Here is a 26,129-nt window from a genome sequence, read left to right as displayed (position 1 = left end):
CTATTTTAAAAAAAAAATTTTTTTTTAATTCCTCCATTTGAGACTGTGTAAACTAGACAGATGTTTGAGTTTGTTTGTGAAACGTACATCCAGTTTCAAGTGCAAAATAAGCTACTTTTGAAGGGAATCTAAAACCTTAAATTTTGTCTATTGCCAACATTCTTGGAGGTAATTTATAAAAAAGAGAAACGAGACGAGACAGTTCCCATCAAAAGTCAGCACTTGTGGACTCTTGGAGCGAGACTTGAACGGCTCCAGGAAACTACATTACCGGGCCTTCCGGAAGCGCCCTCAGGCGGGAGGGTGTGCGCCTGCGCGAACGCGGCGCGGGCTGGCCCCGCCCCCTGTCCTGCCTTGGGGCGACTGCGCACGCGTGGCTTGTGAGTAGAAGATCCCGGGTGTCAAGGTGGGGTGGTTTCCGCGCTGCTCAGCGGCTTCGGAATCGGTTGCGGTTCTTTTTCTGTTTGTCACCGTTTCTCCAGTGCAGTAAAAGAGGAGTGGTTTCAGTTAGTGGTGTCTGGGGATAGCAGGAGAGCTGCAGCCGAACCGAGAGGGGAACCCGGTTGCTGTTGTGTGAGACCCGGCCTCGTGGGTCGCGGCTCGGGTCAGCCCGGCGGGCGCTTAGGCAGTCCAGGTGCGGGAAGAGTTAACTCCCAGGCCAGGGCTGCAGGAGAACGCCTCTCCGATCTGAAACAGGACCGGGCCTAAATTTACCCCGGATGTTCTAGCCTCCACACCTGTCTCCTGGGGCCGTAGGAGGCAGGTCCTCAGCTGGGCGCGGTGTGTAAAGTGAAGTAGACCAGGCCCCAGCTCCCCAGGGGCAGGCGAGGAGACGGGAAACTTGGAGGTGCGGAAGGGCTGTAGCGTCTTAATGGTACAGGGATCATAGTAAGGAACCTGGCTGGGGTGGGGGACACTTTCCGGGGGAAAGGGGGGGGATGTGTAAGACCAGAAGGGTATCTTGATAAGGGTTGCGGTTACGTGGAGGTGTACAGGGTAGTTCACCATATTGTACGTTCATGATCTGTATTAAACCGTAGGTAAATTTTACCTCACTTTTTTAAAGTTAATTTTTTAAAATAACAGGATAAATAGAATTCTAGAAAATGAGAGGGAAGAAAGCATTTTAGGTAGGGGTAACTACATATGCAAAAATGAAAGATTATGGCCCTTTTTTGACAGTAAATGGGAATAAGGGTAGAGTTAGAGGGCAGTATGCAAAACTAGGGAACATGTAGGCCATTCTTACCCATTTGCAGAGGGAGCCTCACAAACTACCTCAGGTTTCCCTTCCCTTCCTCCACACCCCCCCCCCCCCCCCTTTCCTCACCTCCCCCCTAAGTCCTAGGTTAATGCTCTTTCCACTGAATCACGCTGTGACCAAAATAACTTGTAGAAGGCAATATGATACTGTGTGAATTTATACAGGGGGGAGGGAGTGGCTTGCTTTAGTAAATCTGATATATGGAAATTGAAGAATTTTATACATTTGAAATGTGATTGGATTTACACATTACTTTTTAGAATTACATTAGTTACATTGAGTTAAGTACTATTTAAAGAAATAGAAAGTAACCACAGTCCATTAGGAGCCTGCTAATCCCTAGTGATGCTGCACATTAACGTGTCCATTCTTTGCTCATGCTGTTCCTTCTGTAATCCTCACTCTTCATCTTTTCTTCTCCCTCAAGGCCAAGTTAAAATGCCACCTGCTGTTTCACTTCTATTCTCTGCCCACGCATGCTCTTCATTCTGATCCTGTTGCACTAAATAGTGGTGAATGGTGCTTTTCTAATAAAGGGCTCACCACATTATCACAATCATTTGTCTTATTTCTCACCCGTGGTACTGTAGACATGGGGCCTGATAGTTCCTTGTTATGGAGGATTGTCTTGTAAAATACATGGTATTTGCCAGCATTCCTGGTCTCTACCCACTAGATACCAGTAGCAGAACCTCCCCAGTTCTGACAACCAAAAATATCTCCAGACATTGTCAAATGTTCCCTTCTGGGGTGGGCGGGCAGGGTGGGGGTACAAAATCTATGAGAACCACTGATCTCATGTGTGAGCCACATAAGGCTCAGCATAAGTTTATTTTATTTATTTTTAAAGATTTTATTTATTTATTTGACAGAGACAGTCAGTGAGAGAGGGAACACAAGGGGGGGGGGTGGGAGAGGAAGAAGCAGGCTCCCCGCGGAGGAGCCTGATGTGGGGCTCGATCCCAGAATGCCGGGATCACGCCCTGAGCCGAAGGCAGACGCTTAACCACTGTGCCACCCAGGTGCCCCCAGCAACAGTTTAATAATAATATGACATAGCACTTCCCAACTCTTCTGGACTTGAAAATCTCTTTCACATCAATTTCATAAACCCACTTAGAAAATTTTTAAACAATGCTCAAGATGTGATGAAGTGATTAAGTAAAAAAGTTAATATACTGAAACTAAAGTTCATTTCGTTTAGTCTGTAGCAATGTTAATTACATAAGCAGATTTAAATTTTTCCCACTTAACAAGTGATACAATCTTGAACTCACTTTAATAAAGTAGGAAACAGTCTATGATTGTGAAAATTGCAGCCCCCTCCACTTTCCACATGTTCCTCCATTGATCTTACCATCATCCAACACATTTTATTTCCATTGCTTATAGTCTGTGCCTCACTAGAATATAAGCTCCAAGAGTACTGGGACTTTGATTTCCATCACCAAGAACAGTGCTTAGTACAAGGCAGTACCTCAATAAATGATTACAAAATGAATGGATTTGCTCTGCTTTAAGATGAAATTTTATTTGGGGACAAAATTCATGCTAAAATATATACTGAAGTGTAATTGCCTTTTACAGCCGTGAAAGTAGACAGTTTTCTTAAACTGCTTTTTGGAATTCTTTAATTTGTATTTAACATCAACCGGTTGCTTTTTATGGTTTTCAGATTTTATTTCAAGCTGTAGTTTGAAAGCCCTTCTCCACATTTGGAGCTGTGGAAAGTGCTTGGTACTAACAAGAATTCAAATTTTCCTGTGTATTAGAGATATATGTGTGTATGTGTGCCTATACGAATGTACTTGGACGTGCACATCCACGCATATGTACACACCTACATTAACACACACATGCTTTTCTTTGTCCTTTACTTCTTCTAGACAGTATCGTGGTGTAGCTTTGATCAAGAACTGGTTGTACACTTCAACTCTGCCAGCAGACGTTGGATTTTAATAGTTGCCTGATTCTTTTCCTGAATGAAAGGAACTCCTAATCCTGAAACACCAAACCAAAATGATACCTTTTAGTAGGTTGCAGATCAGTTTGCCATATTTTCTTAGTCTTTCTCAGTTCAGCATGAACAACACACTAATCTTTGGAACTTCCACCTTGGAAATTCTCTAGCCAGATAGCTCCTGTTATGCTTGCTTAAAAATTTATTCTTTGTGCTTTCTGCATTAAACTAAAGTTGCTCATTTAAAGCCTTCATACCATTGCTCAGTGGGACTGCTGCAGACACCTCTGTGTTAATTTATTTTTATTCTAAATTATAACCTCAAAGGCAAATAATTCATCCTGTTTTTGATTCTTCCACAGCTATAGAACGTAACACATTCTCAAGTTAAATATAAACAAAACTATAAAACAACAAAATTCAAATTAGCAGTTCATTGTAAACATTGTTTTATTGCTGAATTAGGCAGTTCTTTTGAGATTATTCCTAATTTACTTGAAACTGTAACGCGTCAGTTCTTTTACCAACCACTTGATGCAAAGGCTGTTTCCTCTACCTTCAATGCTCTTTTTCCTTTCTTTGACTATGGGAGAACTTATTCTCTAGATCCTAGCATAAATATCACTTCCTGGAAGCCTCTAATAACCAGAGTCAGGACAACAATCTAATCTAATTACCTTACTTAACAGTCCATTGATATCCACTTTAATAACATTTTCTCCGAATATTTTTATTGTGGTACTATACATGTAACATAAAATTTACCATCTTAACCATTTTTAAGTGTATAGTTCAGTAGTGTTAATACATTCACACTGTTGTGTGACAATTGCCACCATCCATTTCCAGAACTCTTCATCTTGTAAAACTGAAACTACACATTAAACAACTTCCTATTCCTCTCATCCCCTAGCAACCACCATTCCACTTTCTGTCTTTATGAATTTGACGACTTTAGGTACCTTGTATTAGTGGAATCATAGAGTATTTGTCTTTTTGTGACTGACTTTTTTCACTTAGTATAATGTCCTCAAGGTTCATCCATATCGTAGCATGTGTCAGAATTTCCTTCCTTTTTAAGGCTGAATAATATCCTTTGTATGTATATCCATTCATCTGTTGATATAGACATTTGGGTATCGGTCTCTTAAATCATGTAGAAAATAAAAAGTAGAGTTACAGATTGACGTTACAATAATACTAGCTTTTATGATTGCCCATATATTTACCTTTCTGAGATCTTTATTTCTACATATCGCTTGAGTCACTGTCTAGTGTACTTTCATTTTAACTACAGGGCTCGCTTTACCAGTTTTTGCAGGGCAGGTCTAATGGTAATGAACTCCCTCAGCTTTTGTTTATCTGTGAATGTCTTAATTTCTCCCTCACTTTTGAAAGATTTTCATCAGATAAGGGGTCGTTGGTTGATTTTTTTTCTTTTCAGCACTCTGAGTGTATCGTTCCACTCCTTTCTAGCCTCCACAATTTCTGATGAGAAATCTGATGATCTTTTTGGTGATCCCTCGTATGTGACAAGTACCCACTCTTGGTGCTTTCAAGATTCTGTTTTTGGCTTTTGATAGTTTCATTATAATACGTGGGAGTTTTGAGTTTATTCTACTAAAGAGGTCATTAAGCTTCTTGGATGTTTATAGTTCTTTCACCTAATTTGGGAAGTTTACAGCCATTCTTTCTTCAAATAATTGCTTTGTCCCTTTCTCTTCTCTTTACGAGACTCCTACAGTATGTATTTTGGTCTACTTGAGAGTATGCCCTTAGGTTCTGTTACTTTTCTTCCTCAAACTCAGTAATTCTAATTATCTTATCTTCAAGTTTGCTGATTCTTCTGCCTGCTCTAATCTGCTTTTTAATTCCTCTGGTGATTTTTCATTTCGGTAATTGTAATTCTTAGCCCTGGAATTCCCTTTTGGTTTCTTTTTACATTTTCTGTCTCTATTGATATTTCCATTTTGTTCATACATCATTTTCTTAATTTTTCCCACATCTTCCTTTAGTTCTTTTAGCATGTTTTAAAGTCTTTGTCTAGTAGGTCCACCCTTCAATCTTTCTCAGGGATGGTTTCTGTTGATTTACTTTTTTTCTTTGAATGGGCTATACTTTACAGTTTCTTTGTATGCCTTGTGATTCTGTTGTTGTTGTTGTTGAAAACGATATTTCAATCTAATAATGTGGTACTCTGGAAATCAGATTCTCCCCTTCCCAAGGATTTGCTAATTTTTATTATTGTTCTGTTTATTATTTTTGGGTTTTGATGTTGTAAGGCTGTCTGTGCTGCGTATCAGCCTAAGGTGTAAACTTAAGGTCTTCTCAGGTTTTTTTCTGAGCCTCCACCTCTTCCTGGGAAGACTGTACGTGACTCTCTAAATTCCCCAGTATATCCAATTGCTTTTTGTAATGATCTAGTCCTTAAATGTTTGGTTCCCAAAAGGAGAAAAAGAGAAAAATAAAGCGAGGAAAGGACTGCTGGCCCTTTAAATCCTCTCAGTTTCTTCAGCTGGAGGTGGAAGTAATGACAACATTGGGAGCCTTGCCGTAAGGGCTGCCTAGCTCTGTACTGTGCCTCCACAAGCAGCAGCAGTTAGTGATCAGAACACAGATGCCCAATATTTGAAGGACAGAGCCCTTATTCTCTACCTTGTTTCCCACAAATTGCATACAGACTGCTCCTGGGACTTTTGAAATTGTGTGTTCTTAGGTTTTCTACTTGTTTATTTGGCATCAGCTAATTACAGGGCCAAACTAGTGGCCAGAGTTGTTTACATCTGCCCTGAAAACCAGCTTTCATGGGCACATCAAGGTCATATCGCAAACCTCCCAACCACAAACCGTAGAATGTGTGTTTTTACTTTGTGCCCAAACAGGGGACATCCCCACCTAATTACCTCCCAACCGTCTTAGCAGTAGAGATAAGAGTTCCAGGTCTCTCTCTGCTTCCTTAACCCCGTATGTGACAAGTTTTGTGTGGCCCTTCATGGTGCACTGTGCCATTTATTTCTAGGGGAACTGTGAATCATAAACACTTCTTGTAACTGCATTGATCTCTCCATGTCCTCACTCAGTCACCTCGATATGTTAAGACCAAACACAAAACAGAATCATGTGCACAGCTTCCTGACACAGGAATAAGGAGTGGGGGATGAGCTAAGTGCCAAAACTGACTGAAATTAACTGTAACTTAGCCTTCCTTTGGAAGTTGCAAGCCTTTGAATAAACTCTAGAGTTATAAAATAGTTACATCAGACAGATTGTGCCAGTACAGCTGTCTAGGTATGGAGACAGTCTTCCCAGAATCCTCTAATAACTTTTATACACAGCTTATTTCACCATTCGTTCCCATGGATACCACTTAGACGTTGTCAACTCCCAGACAGTGTCACCTCTCTCTGACCACTTTATGTTGAGGCTATAAAATCTGGATTATAAAATCATCAGTGGATCTGCCGCATGGATGATTCACTGTGTTGCCTGCAGTTGTTACAGTGATAACTATTTTTCATCAAATCTGAGATGCATGGGTTATAAGAATACTATCACTTTAAGAAAATATGCCCACAAGTAAACTTACCATTTTAAAGTCACATCCTGATTTTAAGTTTTATAATGAGAAAAAAAAATAGGTGAAGGATACTTGGACCTCTGTGTATTAGTTTTGCAACTTCCTGTGAATCTGTAAACATTTCAAAATATAAAGTTTAGAAATGAGAATTGGGTCAGAAAGTAGGAATATTCTTATATCCAGAATATCTGATTCTTTCCAAAAGGAGATTATACCAACTTAAATTATTACCCAACTAAGAGTACCGATATCCCTACATTCTCATCAGCATCTCCATTCTTTCGATTTACTTGCTTTATCTGTCCACTCTTATTTTGTCTATTTGTTTCTCACACTGAGGATATAGAAGCTAATCAAAATATTGATAAATGGGTTAGTGCTGTAATTTGTTTATATAAACAAAGCTTTAGTCAGAAAAAAAATGTAAAACTGTACACAGATGTTCATAATTCATAATAGCGCAAAACTGGAGGCAGTCTTAAAGTCCTTCAATGAATGAATGTTTAAATACATTTTAGAACCAGTATGTCAATTCTATTTTAAACTCACACTTGCATGAAAGTGTACGCACACACACACACACACACACATACATACCATGCTTGGATATCTTGAATGTATGAATCATTTTGGGGAGAAATGACACTTTAAGAATACTAATTCTTCTAGTTCACGAGCATGGTATGTCTCTCCTTTTACTTAGGTTTTCTCTGATTTCTTTCATCAATGCTTTGGAATTTTCACTATCAAGGTCTTACAGTCTTTATGTTAAATATACTCATAAGTATTTTTTATGCTATTTTATGGGAAATTGCTTTTAAGTTTAATTTCCATTTATTTGCTGCTAGAATACAGAAATGCAGTTTCTTTTTCTTTTTTTTTTAAAGCTACTTTATTGAAGTGTGTTTGACATGTAAAAAGTTGTTCTTATTTAACACATGCATTTCCGTGAGTTTGGGGTTAAGTGTATATCCATGAAAGCATCACCACCATCAAGGCTTTAAACATATCCATCACCTACCAAAGTTTCTTCCCTACTCCTTTAAGATTTGTGGTAAGAACATTTAATATAAGATCTACCCCTGGCAAATTTTTAGTGTACAGTACACCCCCGTTGGCTATCCCAGGGCTATTTTTGTCACAGGTTCTTTTCAGAAAAACTGTAGCTGTGGCTAGCATGCCTTTTGCACGTAATAACTTTATGGGACAGTAGATGATGTAGGTTAGGAGTTTGCAAGCTGTAAAGTCTAGTTTGAATACTTCTCAGACCTCAGGAGAACGTTAGCCTTCTGCTGGGAACAAAGTGGGTACCCAAGAACAAATCTGAGTTTGTTTGGTAAAGATACAAGGTTTCTTGGATTGATGGAAAAACAGCAACTAAGAAGTACAACACAGGTTGTCACATAGTGATCAAATGCATTGTCTAATAGTTAACATCAATAGAAAAATTCACTTAAGTGCAGTTTGGTAGACAGTCTTTCTGGAGGAGATAAAAGGAGGATAACATCTTACATAAATACTTGATCCATTTCCTTGGAAAGTAACAGTACCTCTTACTTCTGGTAGTAGCGGGAACGCATTGCCTTGTTTTGGCTAGATTATTTCCCAGTTCTGTCTTCAGAGTTAGTTATCAAAAAATACTTAACCATCAGTTTTTTTCAGGTGACTGAAGAAAGTGGGAACATTAGTGTTCACAGTAACAAAATGCTGTTCTTTGTGCTTCCACATGTTCACAGGGTACCCCTTCCCAGAATAGCTCCTCAGTTGTGTGAAAAAGGCTCTTGTTCATCCTGCTTTGGCAAAGAGATATTACCTGGAGGGGCCACAAAATACTCCTCCACAACTCGATGGGCGTTTCTTCAGCACAGTTGCCTTCTACCACACTGTCAGATCTCAAGTATAGACATCTGTCCTCCAGTACAGATTCCAGGGGCTCCACCCCGTCCGTGTCACGGCGCAGAGCCGGTCGGCAAAGGCGATGGCTTTTTCCAGCCATGCCACGGCCTCTTGGCTGCCGAAGTCCACAAGCGCTAGACGCTCCAGGTGTTCGATCACCTCGGCCGTGACCCGGGCACTGCCCTGAGGATCCGCCTTGGAGGCGATGCCCCGGCGCCAGCTCCCCCAGGACCAAAAGCCGCAGTTTATTTTTCTGTATTGATCTTGTACTCTGAGACTTCGATAAACTCACTTGTTCTAGTAACTTTTGTTGTTGAAGTTGGTTATACTTCTATAAAATTTTCTAAAAATAAGCTTTATCTTAGGATAGTTTGAGGTTTACAGAAAAATTTTGAAGATCGTGCAGTGAGTTCCTATATACCTATACCCAGTCTATTATTAACATCTTCTATTAATAGAGTACATTTGTCATAATTAATGAACAATATTGCTACATTATTTTTAACCATACTTTATTCTGATGTCCTTAGGTATTATTAACATCTTCTATTAATAGAGTACATTTGTCATAATTAACGAACAATATTGCTACATTATTTTTAACCATACTTTATTCTGATGTCCTTAGGTAATACTTAGGCTCCTCTTGGCAGTGACTGTTTATTATGTTTTTCTTGTTTATGACAACCTGGCAGTTTTGACAAGTACTGGTCAGGTATTTTGTAGAATGTCTCTTAATTGGGTTTTGTCTGATTTTCGGTCATGCTTACACTGGGATTGTGTTTTTCGGGAGGAAGACCGTGGAGGTAAAGTGCTGTTTTTATCACAACGTATCAGGGCTCCATGCCACTGATAGTGAATGATCACCATTGATGTTGACCTTGATCACCTGGATGAGAGAATAATGTTTCCTTAGGACTGTCTCTGTGAATAATCATGTCTACAAATAGGGACACTTCTTCCTTTCAAATCTTCATGCTTGCTTGTTTTTTGTTTTGTTTGTTTGCCTTCTTAAATTAACTGGAAAGGCCAGGATAATGTTAAATGAAAGTGGGTGACAGTAAATATCCTTCCCTCATTCCTGAGCGTAGAGAGAAAGCATTCAGTGTTTCACCACTAAGAAAGTGTGAAGCTTGTGTGTTTTGTTGGCGCTCTTTTACAGATGGAAGTTCCCTTTCATACCTGGTTTGCTCGGTTTTTAACATAAATGGATGTCGAATTTTGTCAGATGCTTTTGTAGTATCCATGCAAATGATCATATGGCTTTTCTCTTTTAAACTGTTAAACTAGGAGTCAGTAAACTTTCTGTAAAAGACCAGGTAGTAAATATTTTAGGCTTATCATAAAAACAACTGTAAGCCATATGTAAACAAAAGGGTGTGGCTGTTTTCTCAATAATTTGGTTTGCGAAAACAAGCCGCAGGCCTCATTTGGCCTGCAGGCCCTAGTTTCCTGTAGCTAAGATTGTTTGCTTGATCAGACTTGAGTCACGGCTCCTGAACCTTCAGGGCTCATCTGTGCACTTCTTCGTAAAATCTAGTTTTAGTAAAAAGCTTGCTAAATCAGTTTCACCAGAAACCACCACCCCTCTCCACCTCTGCTATCTGATCACCCTCAGTATCTGATCAGGAATTGAGCCTGGTTGTACACTGACACGTTTTCATGTTAGATTTAATCTGGCTTCATTAAACAAGTTGGGAAGTATTCCTTTCTCCTCTGTTTTCTGTATGATAAAATTATCAACATTTCTTCTTTAAATGTTTGATAGAACTCATCAGTGAATTTGCTCAGCCTCAAGTCTTCTCTTTGGGAGGGTTTGGTAACAAAATTAGTCTATCTTTGATAAATATAGGTCTATATGCTTCCTTAAACAAATCGTTTAACTTGTTTTTGAACTTTATATAAATCTGTCATAGTGTTTATACCTTGTGTTTTGCTCCTTCTCTTCCTAGAGGGGAAACTGCTTGTTCTAGATTAATTTGTGCGACAGATGTTTTATTAACAAGCTTTTACAGGTGAGTCTTTGATGAGGAAAGGAAAGAAGGAATCAACAAGCTATTTGTACTTCATGAAAATACATTGGTTTGTCAGTTTTTGGTTTGGGTTTGGTTTTGTTTTTTGGTTTTAGTTTTTGTTTTTTGGTTGTTTTCTGGATTATAGGTAAAATGCGTTGTTCTTTGATTTTAAAAGGAGAACAAACGCAGCATCTAGCAGGCATTTCTCATTTAAAAAAAAAAAAAAACTAGAGCAGGAGCGGAAGGGGCAGAGGGGGAAAGAATCTCCAGCAGACTCTGTGCTGGGCATGGAGCCTGACAAGGGGCTGGGTTCCGGGACCCAGAGATCATGACCTGAGCCCAAACCAGAAGTCAAACATTTAACTGACTGCACCACCCAGGCGCCCTGGCATTTCTCATTTTAAATGGCTGCTCAGCATCTTTTGAACCCTTTTCCTAGGCCTGGGGAATTTACCATGTTTGAATGCCGTTTTACCAGCTGCCCTTGGTGGTGTAGGCGGGAGGCCAAGATTGTCAATCACATACACCCCCACAGGCCTTGGAGGAGGAAGGCAGCAACGTGACGAAGCTATTGAATAATCTTTGCTGATTTTCAACAGATCACTTGCTGTACATTTTAGACATATTTTAAAAAGCAAATAGGATGCTGTTTTTATGCTCTTAGATAACTTTTGACCTAAGAATATGTTTGGTACCTTGTAGTAGGAATTTGACCTCAAAGAGAGGTTTGGCCTTTGCCATGACGCTTGGGAGGTAACCTATAAACACTTAAACTTTCCCAAGTTGTGAGAAGGTCTTTGTTATTTATGGAGGGCCCTCAGGCCGTATCAGCCCTACCTCCTGGTTGGAGACTGACTTCAGCCAGGTGGGCCATCATTCAGTCACTCATACCAACGTAGTGAAGCCTTAATCATAACTGGACACTGAAACTCTGCAGAGCTTCCCTGATTGGTAGGACTACATGCATATTGTCCCACATCTGTGTCAGGAGGGTGATGCATCCTGAGGGCGATGGGAGCTTCCTGTTTGGAACTCTTCTGGACTCTGACCTGTGCATCTCTTCCTTTGGCTGGCTCTGATTTGTATCCTTTCCCTGTGTTAAATGCAGCTGGGGTACGGTTGCTGTCAGTAAGTTCTGTGAATCTTTCTAGCAAGTTACTGAACATGAGGCTGATTTGGGGAACCCTCCGAACTTGGAGTGGTCGGGAGTCTTGGGCAGACTTTGTTGTCTGGACCAGGGCTGTGCCTTAACCTCTCACTCTGGCTAACTCCGGTGGTACCACAAGAAGTGATTGGCCTGGCCATCAGTTCCTGCAGAACACCTTCCTTTTCTCCCTCCCTGTGTTTTACTTCTTCCCCGCTTATCCTTGTCATTCCTTTAAATTTCCATACCTCTTTCTATTCCCCTCCTTTATCTGTTCTTCACTTACCCTATCAATAACACCCCTGAACCTTAGATCACCTGAACAGTGACATTCAAACTTGGAATGATCTGTGATTCAGGGGATCTACCGTGAAATGTCTGCATATGGCTTTTGGGGTACCAGAAGAATGCAAAATGTCTTTAGATATTTATGGTAAAAAAAAAAATCATTCGGCCAGGAGTCTTAAAAATGCGAGCATATCATCTGTAAAGACTGAATACATGTAAAGGAAAAGCCTGCATTTGTTGAGCTGTAGTTCAACAGGAGACCTCTGTAGATGTTTGATCTCAGAAATTTAGATACGAGTTTCCCTTATAAAACCCACTTCCTGGGGCGCCTGGGTAGCGCAGTCGTTGGGCGTCTGCCTTCGGCTCGGGGCGTGATCCCGGAGTTACGGGATCGAGTCCCACATCGGGCTCCTCAGCTGGGAGCCTGCTTCTTCCTCTCCCACTCCCCCTGCTGTGTTCCCGCTCTCGCTGTCTGTCTCTCTGTCACATAAATAAATAAAATCTTAAAAAAAAACAAAAACCCACTTCCAGTTTGGATCCTATGTGAGATAAAAAATTTCCAAATTGTTGTTCGATGGGAAAGGGAAAAATACCCCCACAGCACCTTTGCTTATTTCTTTGCAGGTTATAGACGATTTGTGAAATGAGTGACTCTGATGATGACGAGACCCCCCGGCTATCTTCGCACACCTTAGCAGCCCTCCAGGAATTTTATGCTGAGCAGAAGCAACAAAGCGACCCAGGTGGGGATGATAAATACAACATTGGAATAATAGGAGAGAACTGGGTAAGTAAATGCATTCCACATCTCTCAGGAATTATGGGCACTGGTTCCATACCTCTCTATATCTGTCTGTACCTGTCCACAGCCATCCGTACCTGTCCACACCTGTCTGACCTGCCCTGTTTGTCTGCATCCCCCTTCACAGCCATGTCTGTCTCACCTGCCCCTCAGGAGCTGATAGCCTTTTTGGGGAGCTAAGACAGAAAGCAGCCCTTGATCATTTAAGACAATCTAAAAGCAGATTTTCCTGGTTCTGACCATCAGACTAGTTGGTGGTCAGACAAGGGGACTTTTCAGATAAGGGGACAGCATGTTCACTTATGACCAACACAAACTTGTGCTTCCTTCTTGTACACACATGGTTTCTGTTGATTTTTATGGAGCCCAGCATCCTTGTGGAAGGGGTAAAATATATCATTGCAGTAAATGGGGTAATTGAACTTACACATGCAGTGAAAAAAGATGAGAGGGAGTTCTAAAGAAGATACTAATGATTTCTGGTGCATGGAATGTATTTTAATTCCTATTTTTATGGTCTAAGTAAAAATAGGAATTAAAAGAGAAAAAAAATGAGTTGAGGGAAACCAACCTAAGCTGGAACCTAGAAATTTAAATTTCTGAAGAAGATAGTTGAGAAATAGATGAAGATTGAGTTTTCTGTCTGTGCCTACCCCTCAATAATGGACTTGTCTCTCTGTCACTTTGGAACTAGAAGAAAGATTTTGTGTCTTTTTTTTTTTTAAGCCTTTTACATTTTGTGTTGAGTTTGGATCGTAAGTTGTATAAAATTCTCTTGTTTACCATCTGTTTGAAATTGACTGATAAAAAATATTTCTTTACATTTACACTAAATTTTCCACCTATGCAAAAGCCTCTTTCTCACAATTTCCATTCTTTATGTGTCTTTGTCTTCTGGCTTGTTGCTTCTGTATGTAGTAAATGTCAGAGACTTGAAGTACCTTATTATTCTTTTTCATTTCCCCCTGCTTAATATTTGAAGCACTGTGTTTTTCTGATTCTAAAAGTAATCCATGGTTGTTGTAGAAATATATAAAAATATGAATACAAAAATAAGTTATTCCTAATTCCACTACTTAGAGTTAAGTATTTTTATAATTTTCACACTTTCTTTGGTTTGGTTTGTTTATCGGATTGAGAAAATTTTCTAGGAACCAAAAAAGAGAGAGAGAATGATACAAGTATTGGAAAGAAAACATTATAAAACTGGAGGATAAATCCGGGAGGCTCAATATTTAACTAATTGGAGATAGAAATATAGAACAGAAAACAAAGGGGGGAGGAAATCTTCAAAGATTAATATTAGAAAATTTTCCAGAACTTGCAGATCCTTACTAAGACACATGGTTAGAAAACTGTGAAAATTCTGTATGCAGGTGACAGGATCTTAGAACCTTCCAGAGGAAAAGCAGGCCACCTACAAAGTCTCGGGATGAGTCACACTGCCCTTCTTGATAGCTTTGTTAGAAACTAGAAAAAAGTAGAGCTTTTTTTTTTTTTTCAGTATTTGGAGTAAAATTTTGTTCAGCCTAGAATTCTGTACTCAGCTGAGCCATCAATCAAATGTGAAGATAAAATAAAAAACATTTTAGAAATGGCAAGTCTCATGGCATTGACCTCCCATGCACTGCTTCTCCAAGGCTGCCAGAGAGTGTTGGGAGAATTAGAGTTTGACTCAAAGAAACAAGCAAATGATACACGTATTAAGTCTAAGAAAAAGAAAAGGTAACATACTAGAAGGAAATGGAAGCATAATGTATTACTTGGCCCCATAGTGAATGCTGACAATGATTTTAACCAAAACAGGTTACAATTATATGGGGAGGGGACGGGATAGGAGAGGGTGTGTGCATGACAGAGTGAAATCCTCATCTGTCATAATGTAAAGTGAATTAATCAAGAGCTAGTATTTAGGGGCACTTCGCTGGCTCGGTGGGAAAAGGATGGGACTCCTGGTCATGGGGTTGTGAGTTCGAGCCCCACATGGAATGCAGAGATTACTTAAAAATAATAAATAAACCTTTTTTTTAAAGGGAGCATTTAAAGCATAATATTTGGAAATATGGGAACAAATGATAGAAGAGCCGAGAATTCAAAGATGCTTCTGAGGAGTGGGGCTCAATGGCAGGGAGATGTGGGGCAGGGACTGTTGTTTTTCTTCGTAAGCCTAGTAGTGTTTTTGACTTTTAAAGCCATGTTCATGCAACACACTGAGTAAGAGGAAGATTGTTATTTTTTAGAAGGGTATGAGGAGAGCCAGAACGCACAGCTGTGCCCTGACAATGCTGGAGTAAGGGAGAAGGGCAGCTTGATAGCCCACTGCCAGAAAACTCTCCCACCTCCCAGATCAAGTGGAGCAGAACCCCCTGCTTACTGTGTGTGCTGGGGCTTTCCTCCAGCTTCCTAAGCAAAGAGAGTCGGATCTTGGCATTTTCCTGCCCCTAAGAATGGTTAGACATAGACATAGTTCATATATTACATATCCAAGTGAATAGGTACATTCTGTCTTTGGAAACGTTTATCCACCTTGGTATTTTCTAGGTCAACAGTCACACAATGTGCAAATCTTAGCAGTTTTACTTCCTTTTTGATTGTTACTCACTTATTTTCTTGCGTTAATGCAGTGGGTAGGTCCTGCGGTAGAATGTTGAATAAGAATATTGAAAGCAGGGGTGCCTGGGGGGCTCAGTCGGTGAAGCGTCTGCCTTTGGCTCAGGTCATGATCCCGGGGTCCTGGGATCGAGCCCCACATCGGGCTCCCTGCTCAGCGGAGAGTCCGCTTCTCCCTCTCCATCTGCCCCTCCCCCCATCTGTGATCTCTCTTGAGTGTACGTTCTCTCTCCCTGTCTCAAATCTTTAAAAAAAAAAATGTTGAAAGCAGACATTCTTGACTTCTTTCTTATCTTATGGGGGAAAAAATAAATCTTTCATTTTTTAAGGCTGTTGGTTTTTTTCTAGATGCCCTTTGTCAGTTTACAGAAGTTCCCTACTATTCCTAATTTTCGAAGAGTTTTTTTTCTAAGATTTTGTTTATTTATTTGATAGAGTGAACGAGAGAGAGCACAAGCCAGGGGAAGACGCAGAGGGAGAAGCAGACTCCCTGTGAGCAGGGAGCCCGATCTGGAACTCGATCCCAGGATCCCGGGATCATGACCTGTGCCGAAGGCAGACACTTCACCAACTGAGCCACCCAGGCACCCCATGAGTTTTGTTTTTTTTAACCATGAAGCAGAGTTGAATTTTGTCAAATGCTTTTCTTTTTGCATTTATTGAAATGATCATATGTTTTGGAGACATTTTTAAAGCTGGATTTGAGAGCCATCAGCATACTGGCAGCACACCCGTCTACTCCCACCACTTGCGCCCCAGCCCTCCCCATTGTGGAGGGAGGGCTTTTGGAGAATTGGGCCTGTTCCATTGCAGAAGAATCTACTTTTTCCATTAAAATTTTATCTCCTTCATTTATTAATTAAGTGGGTAATTAGGGATCACTAGAAAGTTAAAATAAAATCATCAATGAGCATGAAGAGAAAGACCAAGATGACGAACAACTTACCCCGTGAGGAAAAAACAAGTAACTTAGGAAACATTCGTAGGGTCAAGACGGAGGCGGCAGTGGGTGGGGGGTCACAGAGGTTTTGCTGCCCTCATCCTTGGGGTGTTGGTTAACACATTCTTCTGTCTTCCATATTGGATTCTGCTAACTGGTAGTTGAATCCAGAAGCTTAATCAGATTCAGCTTCAATTTATTTGGGCAAGAGTTACACAAAGGTGGGAGGGAGTGTGTTCTTCCATCGGCAGAAACACTGACTGGTTGTCTCCTTTTGTGATGTCAGCAATCCCTGATGCTCAGTGCTTAGATTCTAGTGATTAATTAGGGCCTTCTGTTAATTTTAATTTCAAAGAATAATTAATTTTGAAAAGAAGAAGAAAAACAACTTGAAAAAATATGCGCACCGATATGGTAGATATAAATTAAAAGGACAACGGTTATGGTGGTTCTAAAATGATCGACTCGTTGCTCTGTTCCAGCAATTGAGCCAGTTTTGGTACAGTCAGGAAACTGCTTTGCAACTTGCGAAGGAAGCCATTGCGGCTGCTGGAGAACGAGGCAGGTGAGATCCAGAGTTGGCCTCTCTTTTGTCTTCGGACCTAAAGTAAAATTTGAAATGTCCTTCCTAGTTGAGCAATGGTTTGTAAGAAGTCTGAACCCTATTCTGCAAAATCCGTGGTTTGCAGAACATGATGAGTTAAGAACTGCTTCAGGAGGGATACACAGAAATCCATCCGTAGGGTGTCCTACCTCTGTTCTTTATTTCAGCGTTTTCTAACCTGTTTCTTACCTTTATACCTCTAAAGTTTGCTTTAAAAGGAAGAAGTCTTAATCTTTGACTTTTAAAGTTTTAAGAGTACAGGTTTTCGGGGTGCCTTGCTGCCTCCTTGGTGGAGCACGAGACTCTTGATCTCAGGGTTGTGAGTTTGAGCCCCACGTTGGGAGTAGAGATTACTTTTTTTAAAAATTAAAAAGAAAAAGAATATAGGTTTTCTGTTTGTTACTTCGGTTTTTATTTTCATTGGAATTTTGTGTGCATATAAAGTCAAATGGTGCTACAAGGCTTGTCCAAAAAAAAAAAAAAATCAATTGTTTGCTGCCCCCTTGTAGGCTTCACTCCCCTTTTCTGCTCCCTTTCAGTGGATGCTTTTGGTATTTACAACCGTATTTCTAAATGCATGTTTATATTGGCACGTCTTGATCTATCACCTGTAGACATTATTCCTTGACTTCTCACTATGGAGTGTGAGGATTTAGCTTTCTCTCATACTCCGCACATATGCATGCTTTCTGTCTACGCTCCTGGTAGACTTCTGTCCTGATTTTGGTTAGGACAGGGTTTATCTTATGCCAACACAAATGTTCCTTACAGCTGAGCCTATGCTCTTCCTTTTCTGTATGATTTTTCATTTTCCTGAAGACAGTAGTTCTTATATTTTATGTATATCTATGTTCATATCATGAATTAACTCTCAAGGTCTCCTCCAGTTATATGAACCTACTATTGGTTAATTCAGAAATGTTTCAACTCCATGAGAAAAGTTACTCCTGAGGCTTTACAAGCTTCTCTTATCCAGACTGGTGGATTTCCAGCTTTGCTACCAGTCTTACCTTGACGTCGCCCTTCACCATCACACTGTGGAGCCCTTTTACCTCTCTTTTGTTCTGGATTCCCGTTTCCTGTACCCCAGCTCTTTTTTTTTTTTTTTAAGATTTTATTTATTTATTTATTTGAGAAAGAGAATGAGAGAGCATGAGAGGGGGAAGGGTCAGAGGGAGAAGCAGACGCCCGCTGAGTAGGGAACCTGATGCGGGACTGATCATGACCTGAGCTGAAGGCAGTCGCTTAACCAACTGAGCTACCCAGGCACCCCTCCTGTCCCCCAGTTCTTAGTTTACAGTCTTGTTTTGGTTGGTACGTCCTTCAATAGCTTCCGCAGAACCTTTTACACCTTTCATATCTGCAAACACTTTTATTCTATCCTTCCTCCTGACTGCAGTCGTGTTGTTGGGTATCTCTTCTAGGTTTTGAGGGCATTGCCTCACTGCCTCCAGGTTTCCATAGGTGCTGTGAGAAACCCAACGCCACTTTGATTTCTTGTGGGAAACCGTGTTTTCCCGCTCCTGCCCCCTGCAAGCTTCAGGTTTTCTCTTAATGCCAGTCCTTGGGGTGTCTTGCTGTGGCACTTTCATCTTCTGTACTGGGTAGAGAACCCTTTCATGCTCTTAACTCAGGCCCTTCAGTCTGGGGAAAGGTTTCTGCCACAGTTGTGGAGGCTCGGAGGGGGAAGAGAATCCTGGGAACAAGTTTCTTCTTTATTAAATAGACCTTTCAGTGAATCCTCCTGTTTTTAGCCCCACCTTCACCCCCACTTCTTGAATCACCTGGTTGTGCAGCTACGTGAGCTTTTGGGGGAGCTTTTGGGGGTGCTCTGATGTAAACGAGGTTGCTTCTCAGCTTACCCGGCCACCAGTTTAGGATTCGGTTTCTTGGGTCTGCTGAGCCAAATACCACCCATCCGTTTGCTTTTCTACTTCTTAAGGGGATTTTTGTTTGGTTGGTTGGTTTTTGTAGTTTTGGGTCTCCTCTCGACTTCTCTTTGCTCTTGGCAGTTTATGCTTAAGCAACAAAACGAAACTGTACTTATGTTTTATTTAATAGGTTTTCATGAGGGAGCAAATGTAAATGAGTGTGTTATATCTGCTATCTTTAACTGGAAGTCCTAAGTTTTTCATTTTGCTGCTCTTTTTCTTTTAAATTATATATAGATGTTTATTAGGTTTTTCTTAATGACAGTGTTTTTACACATACTTTCTTTTTTTCCATTAATATAAGGGCTTTGGAGGAAGTTTTTTATTTTTTTCTGAAAGGCATCTTCAGTATTTTTGGGAGCTGTTGTCGTAATATTCCAAACGAATAACGGTAGCATTTATCGAGCCCTTACTGTGTGCCCTGTCTACTGTACGCATGCTTTACAGGGGTCATCCCATTTGATGCTCCGTTATACTCTCCATGGTAAAGAGAGACTCCGAGGCCCCCCAGATGATGTCTCCTGCAGAAGGTCACCCACCGGTGAGTGGCAGAGCTGGGCCTGCTGCAGGATAAATGACACCATCTCCCCCAAGTTTACTGCCATTCCGCCCTCAGTCCCTCTTGCACTCCGGACCACTTTCCTTCTGCCCCTAAGTACAGCTTTGGAATTTCATGGTGGAGATCTGCTGGTGACAAACTCTCAGATTTTGTCTGAAACTATCTGTATCTCACCCTCTTTCTCAGGAGATACTTGCACTGTGCATCTAAGCCAGGGTTGCTGCTTGTTATCTTTGAGCACAATGCGAACATCGTTCCATCCTCTGCCTCTCTCTGCCCCCTGGAGCTCTGGCAGCAGCCTGGGCTGGGGCTCTGGTGGCCCTTGTCTCTCTGGGATGGAACATGTGTGTTTCTCACAGAAGCGTGTGTGACATCGCCAGGGTGTATCACATGCTTCAAGTGCACTGGGGCCAAGAAGCCTTTTTAGCTGGGCACGGGAACCCAGCTGGTACATGGAACACGGTCTCTGTTCAGAAATGCATCTCCAGTTTTAAGGCTCTAATTTTTAAAAGGAGTACTTTTTTGAATGATATAAATGATGAAAATCTAAAAGTTACAAAGGGGATTGAGGAAAAAGTCAATCTCCAGAGCCCTGGTTCCCTTCCATGAGGCAGTTGTCTCTGGCTCTGTGGATCTCCCAGAGACCACTGGTGCATCTGTAAGCATATATTCTTACACCCATGCAAGCTTGATCTCTGTTTTTCAACACAGTAGTGGGGGTGGGGGGATGGGGTAACTGGGTGATGGGCATTAAGGAGGGCACGTGATGGAATGAGCAGTGGGTGTTATATGCAACTGAGGAATCACTAAATTCTGCCTCTGAAACTAATAATAATAATAAAAAAGCATCGTTTACACTTATTCCTTGAGTATCTTGCAGAGTAATGACTACGTAGCATTCCATTTTAATAGATGTACCACAGTCAACTCAGTAATTCATATTTAGGTTACTTCTAGCTTATTTAGTAGTTGGTTTTAAAGTTAAATGTTGGAGCACTACCCATTCATAAACTAGGGACTGCTTATAATGAAATAGATTCTTTGATTTCCTTATACAGAAAAGCAGAAATTCAAAGTAGCTGGTCTGCACTGAGGTCAAATTTTAGGGTATCTTCACAGAAAACAAGTTATTGAGGCAATCATTTGGGGTTTTTCTTTCTAAATTATGAATATTACAAAGTAACTTCAAAATATTTAATTTGAGACTAAAAGTATTGGAAATAAATGTTAAAACAAAGACCAACGTGAAAATAATAAGCAAATTGAAGCCTTGGGCTATCTAACTTTTTTCCTAATGTGTTCCTAATGTTTTACATTTTTTGCTATAAAAAAGCACAGTTATTCTTTCTTATGAGTTGCAGGATTTTTAAACACCAGATTCCTTACAAGTGAGGCAGTGTAGTTTTCTCTTGAAATTTACTACCTTTACATTAGCTTGCACTCTGATTAAAATCTGAACGCAAGGGCCTGTATTTTCTTAGAGAAGTGGTTGTTACTGAACACCGTAAGCTATCCATTAAAGATCTTTCAGGAGTTTGTTCCTTTTATTTTCTAGAATAGCCTGTGTGAGCGCCCCCAGTGTTTACCAGAAACTGAGAACTCTACACAGAGAAGACTTTTCGGTATACATCTTTGAATATGACAAAAGATTTGCCATATACGGAGAGGAGTTTATCTTCTATGATTACAATAATCCATTGGATTTACCTGAAAAAATTGCCGCACATAGTTTTGACATCGTAATAGCAGATCCCCCCTACCTTTCCAAGGAGTGTCTCAGAAAAATGTCAGAAACCATCAAGTATCTGACTCGGGGCAAGATTCTGCTGTGCACAGGTGGGTGCTGGATTGTGTGTCTCAGGGACATTGATGACGGGGTCTTCTAGCCTTAGGTTTCAGGAGTTGGAAGAAATCTCAGAACTCAAAGCCTGAGTCCACCTACTGTGTGACCCTACACAAGTCGCATAACCTCTCTGTGCCCGGGTTTTCTTATCTGTAGATTGGGACTGATAATACTACTGCCTTTCAGCATTACTGGAATTAAGGGATATGATACACGTAAGGTGGGGTCTGGCCCTTGGTGAGTGTGCTGTGTTATTTTTACTCCTTCTCATCAGGAATAGTAGCAGTGTTTGATCCAGCCTCTACACTTGATGAGAGAGAAACGTGGAATCGATAAGGTTAAAATGAATTGCCTAGGGTTACAGAGCTAGACATTGGATTAGATTTATTTAATCAGCGGAAGAGTTTTCTTACTGGTGAGAGTGATGTACTTTCTGAAGGTGGATATATAGAGGCTTGGTGGAGAACTAGCACATTAACTCCTGACCAGCTCCGTTGGGGGGCTGCTGTTCAGGCCCTGGGTGCTGCCGAGGCCCCTACCCCTCAGGCTGGGCTGAGCAGGGAGCCTGAGCTGCAGGGAGTCTGTTCTCCATTGTGTGTCAAGAAGGGGGCTCTGGTTCTCCCAAGTCATGTTTACTTAAGGCTTATTAAGTCAACAGTTGTTTGCTAGCCATTTGTGCCGGCTGACAGGCTGGCGCTCTGACCTCATGGAGCATACCTTTCGGTTTTAGGGGCTAGGTTAAAAACAGTAATAGACCGGACAGAAGAGATGAATGACCAATTCTGGTAAGTGTAGTGAAAGAATCAGAGGAGGGCAGAGTGGGCACTGAGATTGACCCGTGCTCTTGAGATGGGGCTGGGAGGGCTCCTGGAGGAGCAGCATTCCAGTGGAGACCTCAGGGGGTGGCCCCCCCGGGGTGGGGGGCAGGGAAGAGGTTGTAATTCCAGGAACCAGTGTCTGAGAGCCCCCCTGGAGTTTTCCTCCTCTCCCTGGTCCTTGGAGGGATGAGGGGAGCGCAGCCCAGGGCTGCACAGGTACAGGGAGCATCACTGAAGCCAGGGGAGGGACGAGAGGGCCCCTACACTGATGGCCCGATTTGGGACTGTCCTTTAAAGGAGGCGGCCTTCAGCTGACGGGATCCAGTTTGCCTAAAGAAGTGTGCTTTCGCGTGGTGCTGGAAGGGATTTAAGGTGGAAGTGAAAGCAGCCCCCACCCCAGGGTGTGTCCAGCAGAGACCTGGTGTGCACAAGGTGTGGCAGTAGCAAGGAGGGCGGGGAGTAAAGATACCCTTCCAGATGGAGGTAGAAGAGCTTGCTATGCTCAGAACGTGGAGGAAAGGGGTGAATCCGGGGCGGGTCACTGGCTGGAGAAGCGCTTCCTGCGATGGGATGCCCGGGAGAGGTGTTCCCCCGCCCTCAGAAGTGTGTCCACAGCGGTGGCCATGTGCCAGGCAGTGGGTGAGACGCGCGGAACACTCAGCCAAAACTTGTGCGAATGTATTCCCACGAGTTTGCAAGATCAGGTATTACTGAGAAAGGGGGGTGTTCTGACTCAAATTTGGAAAATACTAGTTCTTAGTAATTATTTTTACTTTCCTTATGTTACTTTGTGGAATATAACTTTATTTCTAAACTTGTCTAAGTGTCTCAGTTTTGCAGAGGTAGGAAAACCATTTATTAAATGAAAAAGTAGGTAATTTGCAAATGTGTTGAAGAAAGTAAAAAGGGATATAAAGAATTGACCTTCCCCTGTATTTGTTGAAGGATATTGTCAACTTATTACTTCGTGTATTCTAGTCTAGAATCCCTCCACCGCTGGCAATGGCTCTGTGGTTGGGATTTCAGGCTTTGGGTTCACTGGGTTTGTTCCTTCAGGTGCCGTCATGGAAGAAGAGGCAGCAAAACTTCTTGGCGTGAAGATGTGCAAGTTTATTCCAAAACACACCCGAACCTTGGGAAATGAGTTTCGCTGTTACGTGAATTATGATTCTGGGCTAGACCGTGAAATCTAAATGCAGATAGTAATATAATATGGTAAAGGATCTTGTGTGACATTTCTCTCTTATTATTTCCTTGGTAGATTGAAAAGTTATAACCTCCTCCCCTCCCCTGCAAAGTGGGGCTATCCCTGGCCTAATTTTCAAAATAAAGAATACAACATCTCATTATGAGTTCCTTATTGCAGGCATCTCTCTCAGTTGCTCTTGCCAACTTGAATGCATGGAATTATAGTGGGAAGAGATCTTAGAACCTATCTAAAATCTGCTCTCCTCATCTGTACTTCGGTAAAAAACCGAAGTACAAACAGCTTAGTAACTTGACCAACACCTGAATTAGGACCTGGGCCTCTGCCTCAGGCCATCTGCCCCCTTAAAATGGGCCTATTCTGACTCTACCCAATAGACCACTGATTCTTCACAGCAGCTTTCCCGGGGTGTCGTAGGACTTGTGAAGGGGCTGGCCATCTGCTCCAGCCCCTCAAGGAGACACAACTTGTGTCCATAAAAGAAGTTGATAATCTTTGGAACCTTGAAAGCGTCCTGGATTTTTCCTCTTCGCGCCGGTTCTTCGAGGGATGACAGGACGTAGCCCAGGTGCTCTCTGTGAGCTCAAGCCTCTGCACCCTCAACTAACACCGCAGCAAATGCTCCAAGCCCCCTGAGAACTGACAGTGCCATCTGCAAACCAAACACTACAGCAAAGAGGAGATGAGAAGCATGCTGACTGTTCTATTTCAAAGATTATTCATCATTCATCCACACCACAGAAAATTACTGATACCTGCAACTTGGATGGATTTCAAGGGCCTTGTGCTGAGTGAAAAAAACCAATCCCCAAAGGTTGCATACTGTGTTTCATTTATGTAACATTCTTGAATAGAGAGCAGATTGGTGGTTGGCAGAGGTCAAGATGGGGCTGGGGGAGGAGGATGGGTGGGACCAGTAAAGGGAGATCTTAGGGAAAATGGAACTCTTCTGCACCTTGATTGTGCAGTGGTTACACACAGCTCCACAGATGGCGTGACACAGAACACACACTGGCACTCGCACACAACGCTGGTGAACTCTGAGTGAGGTCTGGGCGGTGCGCAGCGTCCAGTTCCTGATGGGGAATCTGTGCTTGGTTAAGATGTTCTCATTGTGGGCAACTGGGTAAAAGATACACAAGACCTCTCTGTAGAATTTTTGCAATTTCCTGTGAATCTGGAATCATTTCAAAATAAAAACTTTAAAAAGAGGGAGTTAGGAATAACACTTCCCCACCTCAGATGACTTCCTTCGCTAACAAAACATGAAAGGAAGTGCCAAGCAGAGCTTTATTTTCTCTCTGACATGGCTGCCAGCAGGTTTCCACAGAAGCGCTCTGGCTGCCCGGGTGCTCGCGGTGGACATGGAGGGGGGAGCAGGATACCCACGTCTGCTCTTGAAAATCACAGTCTGTGGGGTGGTTACTGCGGCGAAAACCCAGCCTGTCCTGGGGAGCCTCGTGCCCAAGCACCAGTGCTTAGGAAATTGGGGGGCGGGGGGCTTGCTTCTGTCTTTCTTAGCTCTCGATGGTCCTACTTTGGGATAATTTTTAATTTACTTTAAAAATCACTAGGTACTTTTATGAGACATTTATATTTTTATCAGTATATCAGCACCTGGCCCATATGACGTATTCAATAAATGTTCTTTAAAAAATACCCCTACCTTATTATTTCCTCGTGAGTCAGTTCACTGAAAATCACCTAGGCCAATAACAAATTTTAGTAACAAATCATGTATGGAAATGTCATGTGTAACTTAGGAACTGTGGGCAAGTTGCAGCCTAGAAATACAGAATTGTAGTCACCCTAGAAGTCTAGCGCTTAGATGAGGAAGAGAAACCTTATTTCTTCGTGCAAGGTGGAGGAGGGAAGGCTCGGAGCTTGACTCATTCAACATTTAATTACATTGTTGTATAATAAGCAACCCACATATGTTTTATTGCTTTGGACCCCTTGTGATTTTAGCAAACCTGTGTTCACATGGGATCTGCTCCTGGATCTCATAAAAGGTCTGCCGCTCCGCCTCTGCGACCCTCAGGGACAGGAGTTGGCTGCCTGACAACACGCCGGGCTGCCGAGCAGACGGGGGGTGGGGCGGGTGCGCACTGCACGGCACGCGTGACACAAGCTTCCTGACTTCTTAGGAGGCAGCCTCACCTCTTACACCCGACCAAAGCACTTAAAACTCAGAAGAATATTGTAAGAGACACCTTTTTAAAGTCCTTGCTAATTCAAAGATTTGCACTGAGACACAAAATAACCATAGCATGAGTGGAAAGAAGATAATTTCTGTGTTGCTGATAATTCAGAAGTCCATGAAATGACTTAGCGGGGTCGTTTGGGGGTGATGGGGAACCCTGACAGCTGGAACAAATGCCAGAGTCACTTGGAAACCCCATTTCCCATGAGAACATCATGCTCTTCCCTTCCATTCCTCTCTCAAATGACCCTCTTCTCCCGTTGCCTTGCTAAAAGACCTGCAGCAAACCGAGAAGTTTGGGTAACGTCGACCCCTGAGTGTGGAACTGTTGGCATTTGTGATGTGCTTTGATTGGTATTCCCAAATGATTTTTTTTTTTAAATTTTTTAATTTCTTTATTCGACAGAGATAGAGACAGCCAGCGAGAGGCGGAACACAAGCAGGGGGAGTGGGAGAGGAAGAAGCAGG

At 41.9% G+C, this 26,129-nt stretch overlaps 1 protein-coding gene and 1 pseudogene across 4 annotated transcripts; one reads left to right on the top strand and one right to left on the bottom strand.

The window, feature by feature from the left end:
• Positions 1 to 314: 314 nt before the first annotated feature.
• Positions 315 to 26,092, top strand: EEF1AKMT1 (EEF1A lysine methyltransferase 1). Of its 4 annotated transcripts, none has more exons than XM_002925271.4 (5): positions 315 to 380; positions 12,769 to 12,931; positions 16,979 to 17,061; positions 21,146 to 21,426; positions 23,308 to 26,092. In XM_002925271.4, the coding sequence occupies exons 2-5, from the start codon at positions 12,788 to 12,790 to the stop codon at positions 23,442 to 23,444; spliced, it is 645 nt and encodes a 214-aa protein (XP_002925317.1). In that variant the 5' UTR covers positions 315 to 380; positions 12,769 to 12,787; the 3' UTR covers positions 23,445 to 26,092. The 4 variants fall into 4 exon arrangements, with proteins under 4 accessions (XP_002925317.1, XP_002925316.1, XP_019661548.1 ...); XM_002925270.4 differs by having other exon boundaries at positions 342 to 406; XM_019805989.2 differs by lacking the exon at positions 315 to 380 and adding an exon at positions 438 to 634.
• On the bottom strand, positions 8,562 to 11,453 carry LOC109490566 (annotated as a pseudogene).
• Positions 26,093 to 26,129: the final 37 nt, after the last annotated feature.

This window comes from Ailuropoda melanoleuca, chromosome 7 (assembly GCF_002007445.2).
Source record: "Ailuropoda melanoleuca isolate Jingjing chromosome 7, ASM200744v2, whole genome shotgun sequence".
Lineage (NCBI taxonomy): Eukaryota > Metazoa > Chordata > Mammalia > Carnivora > Ursidae > Ailuropoda > Ailuropoda melanoleuca.
Note: the sequence above shows the minus strand (reverse complement) of the source record. Positions and strands in the feature narration are given on the sequence as shown.

What these genes read in the sequence shown, in the direction of transcription:
- EEF1AKMT1 (XM_002925271.4), top strand. Translation starts at nt 12,788, where the DNA reads ATGAGTGACTCTGATGATGACGAGACCCCCCGGCTATCTTCGCACACC. An exon ending in GAATAATAGGAGAGAACTGG is followed by an intron (nt 12,932 to 16,978) that starts GTAAGTAAATGC and finishes GCTCTGTTCCAG; the next exon opens with CAATTGAGCCAGTTTTGGTA. An exon ending in GCTGCTGGAGAACGAGGCAG is followed by an intron (nt 17,062 to 21,145) that starts GTGAGATCCAGA and finishes TTTATTTTCTAG; the next exon opens with AATAGCCTGTGTGAGCGCCC.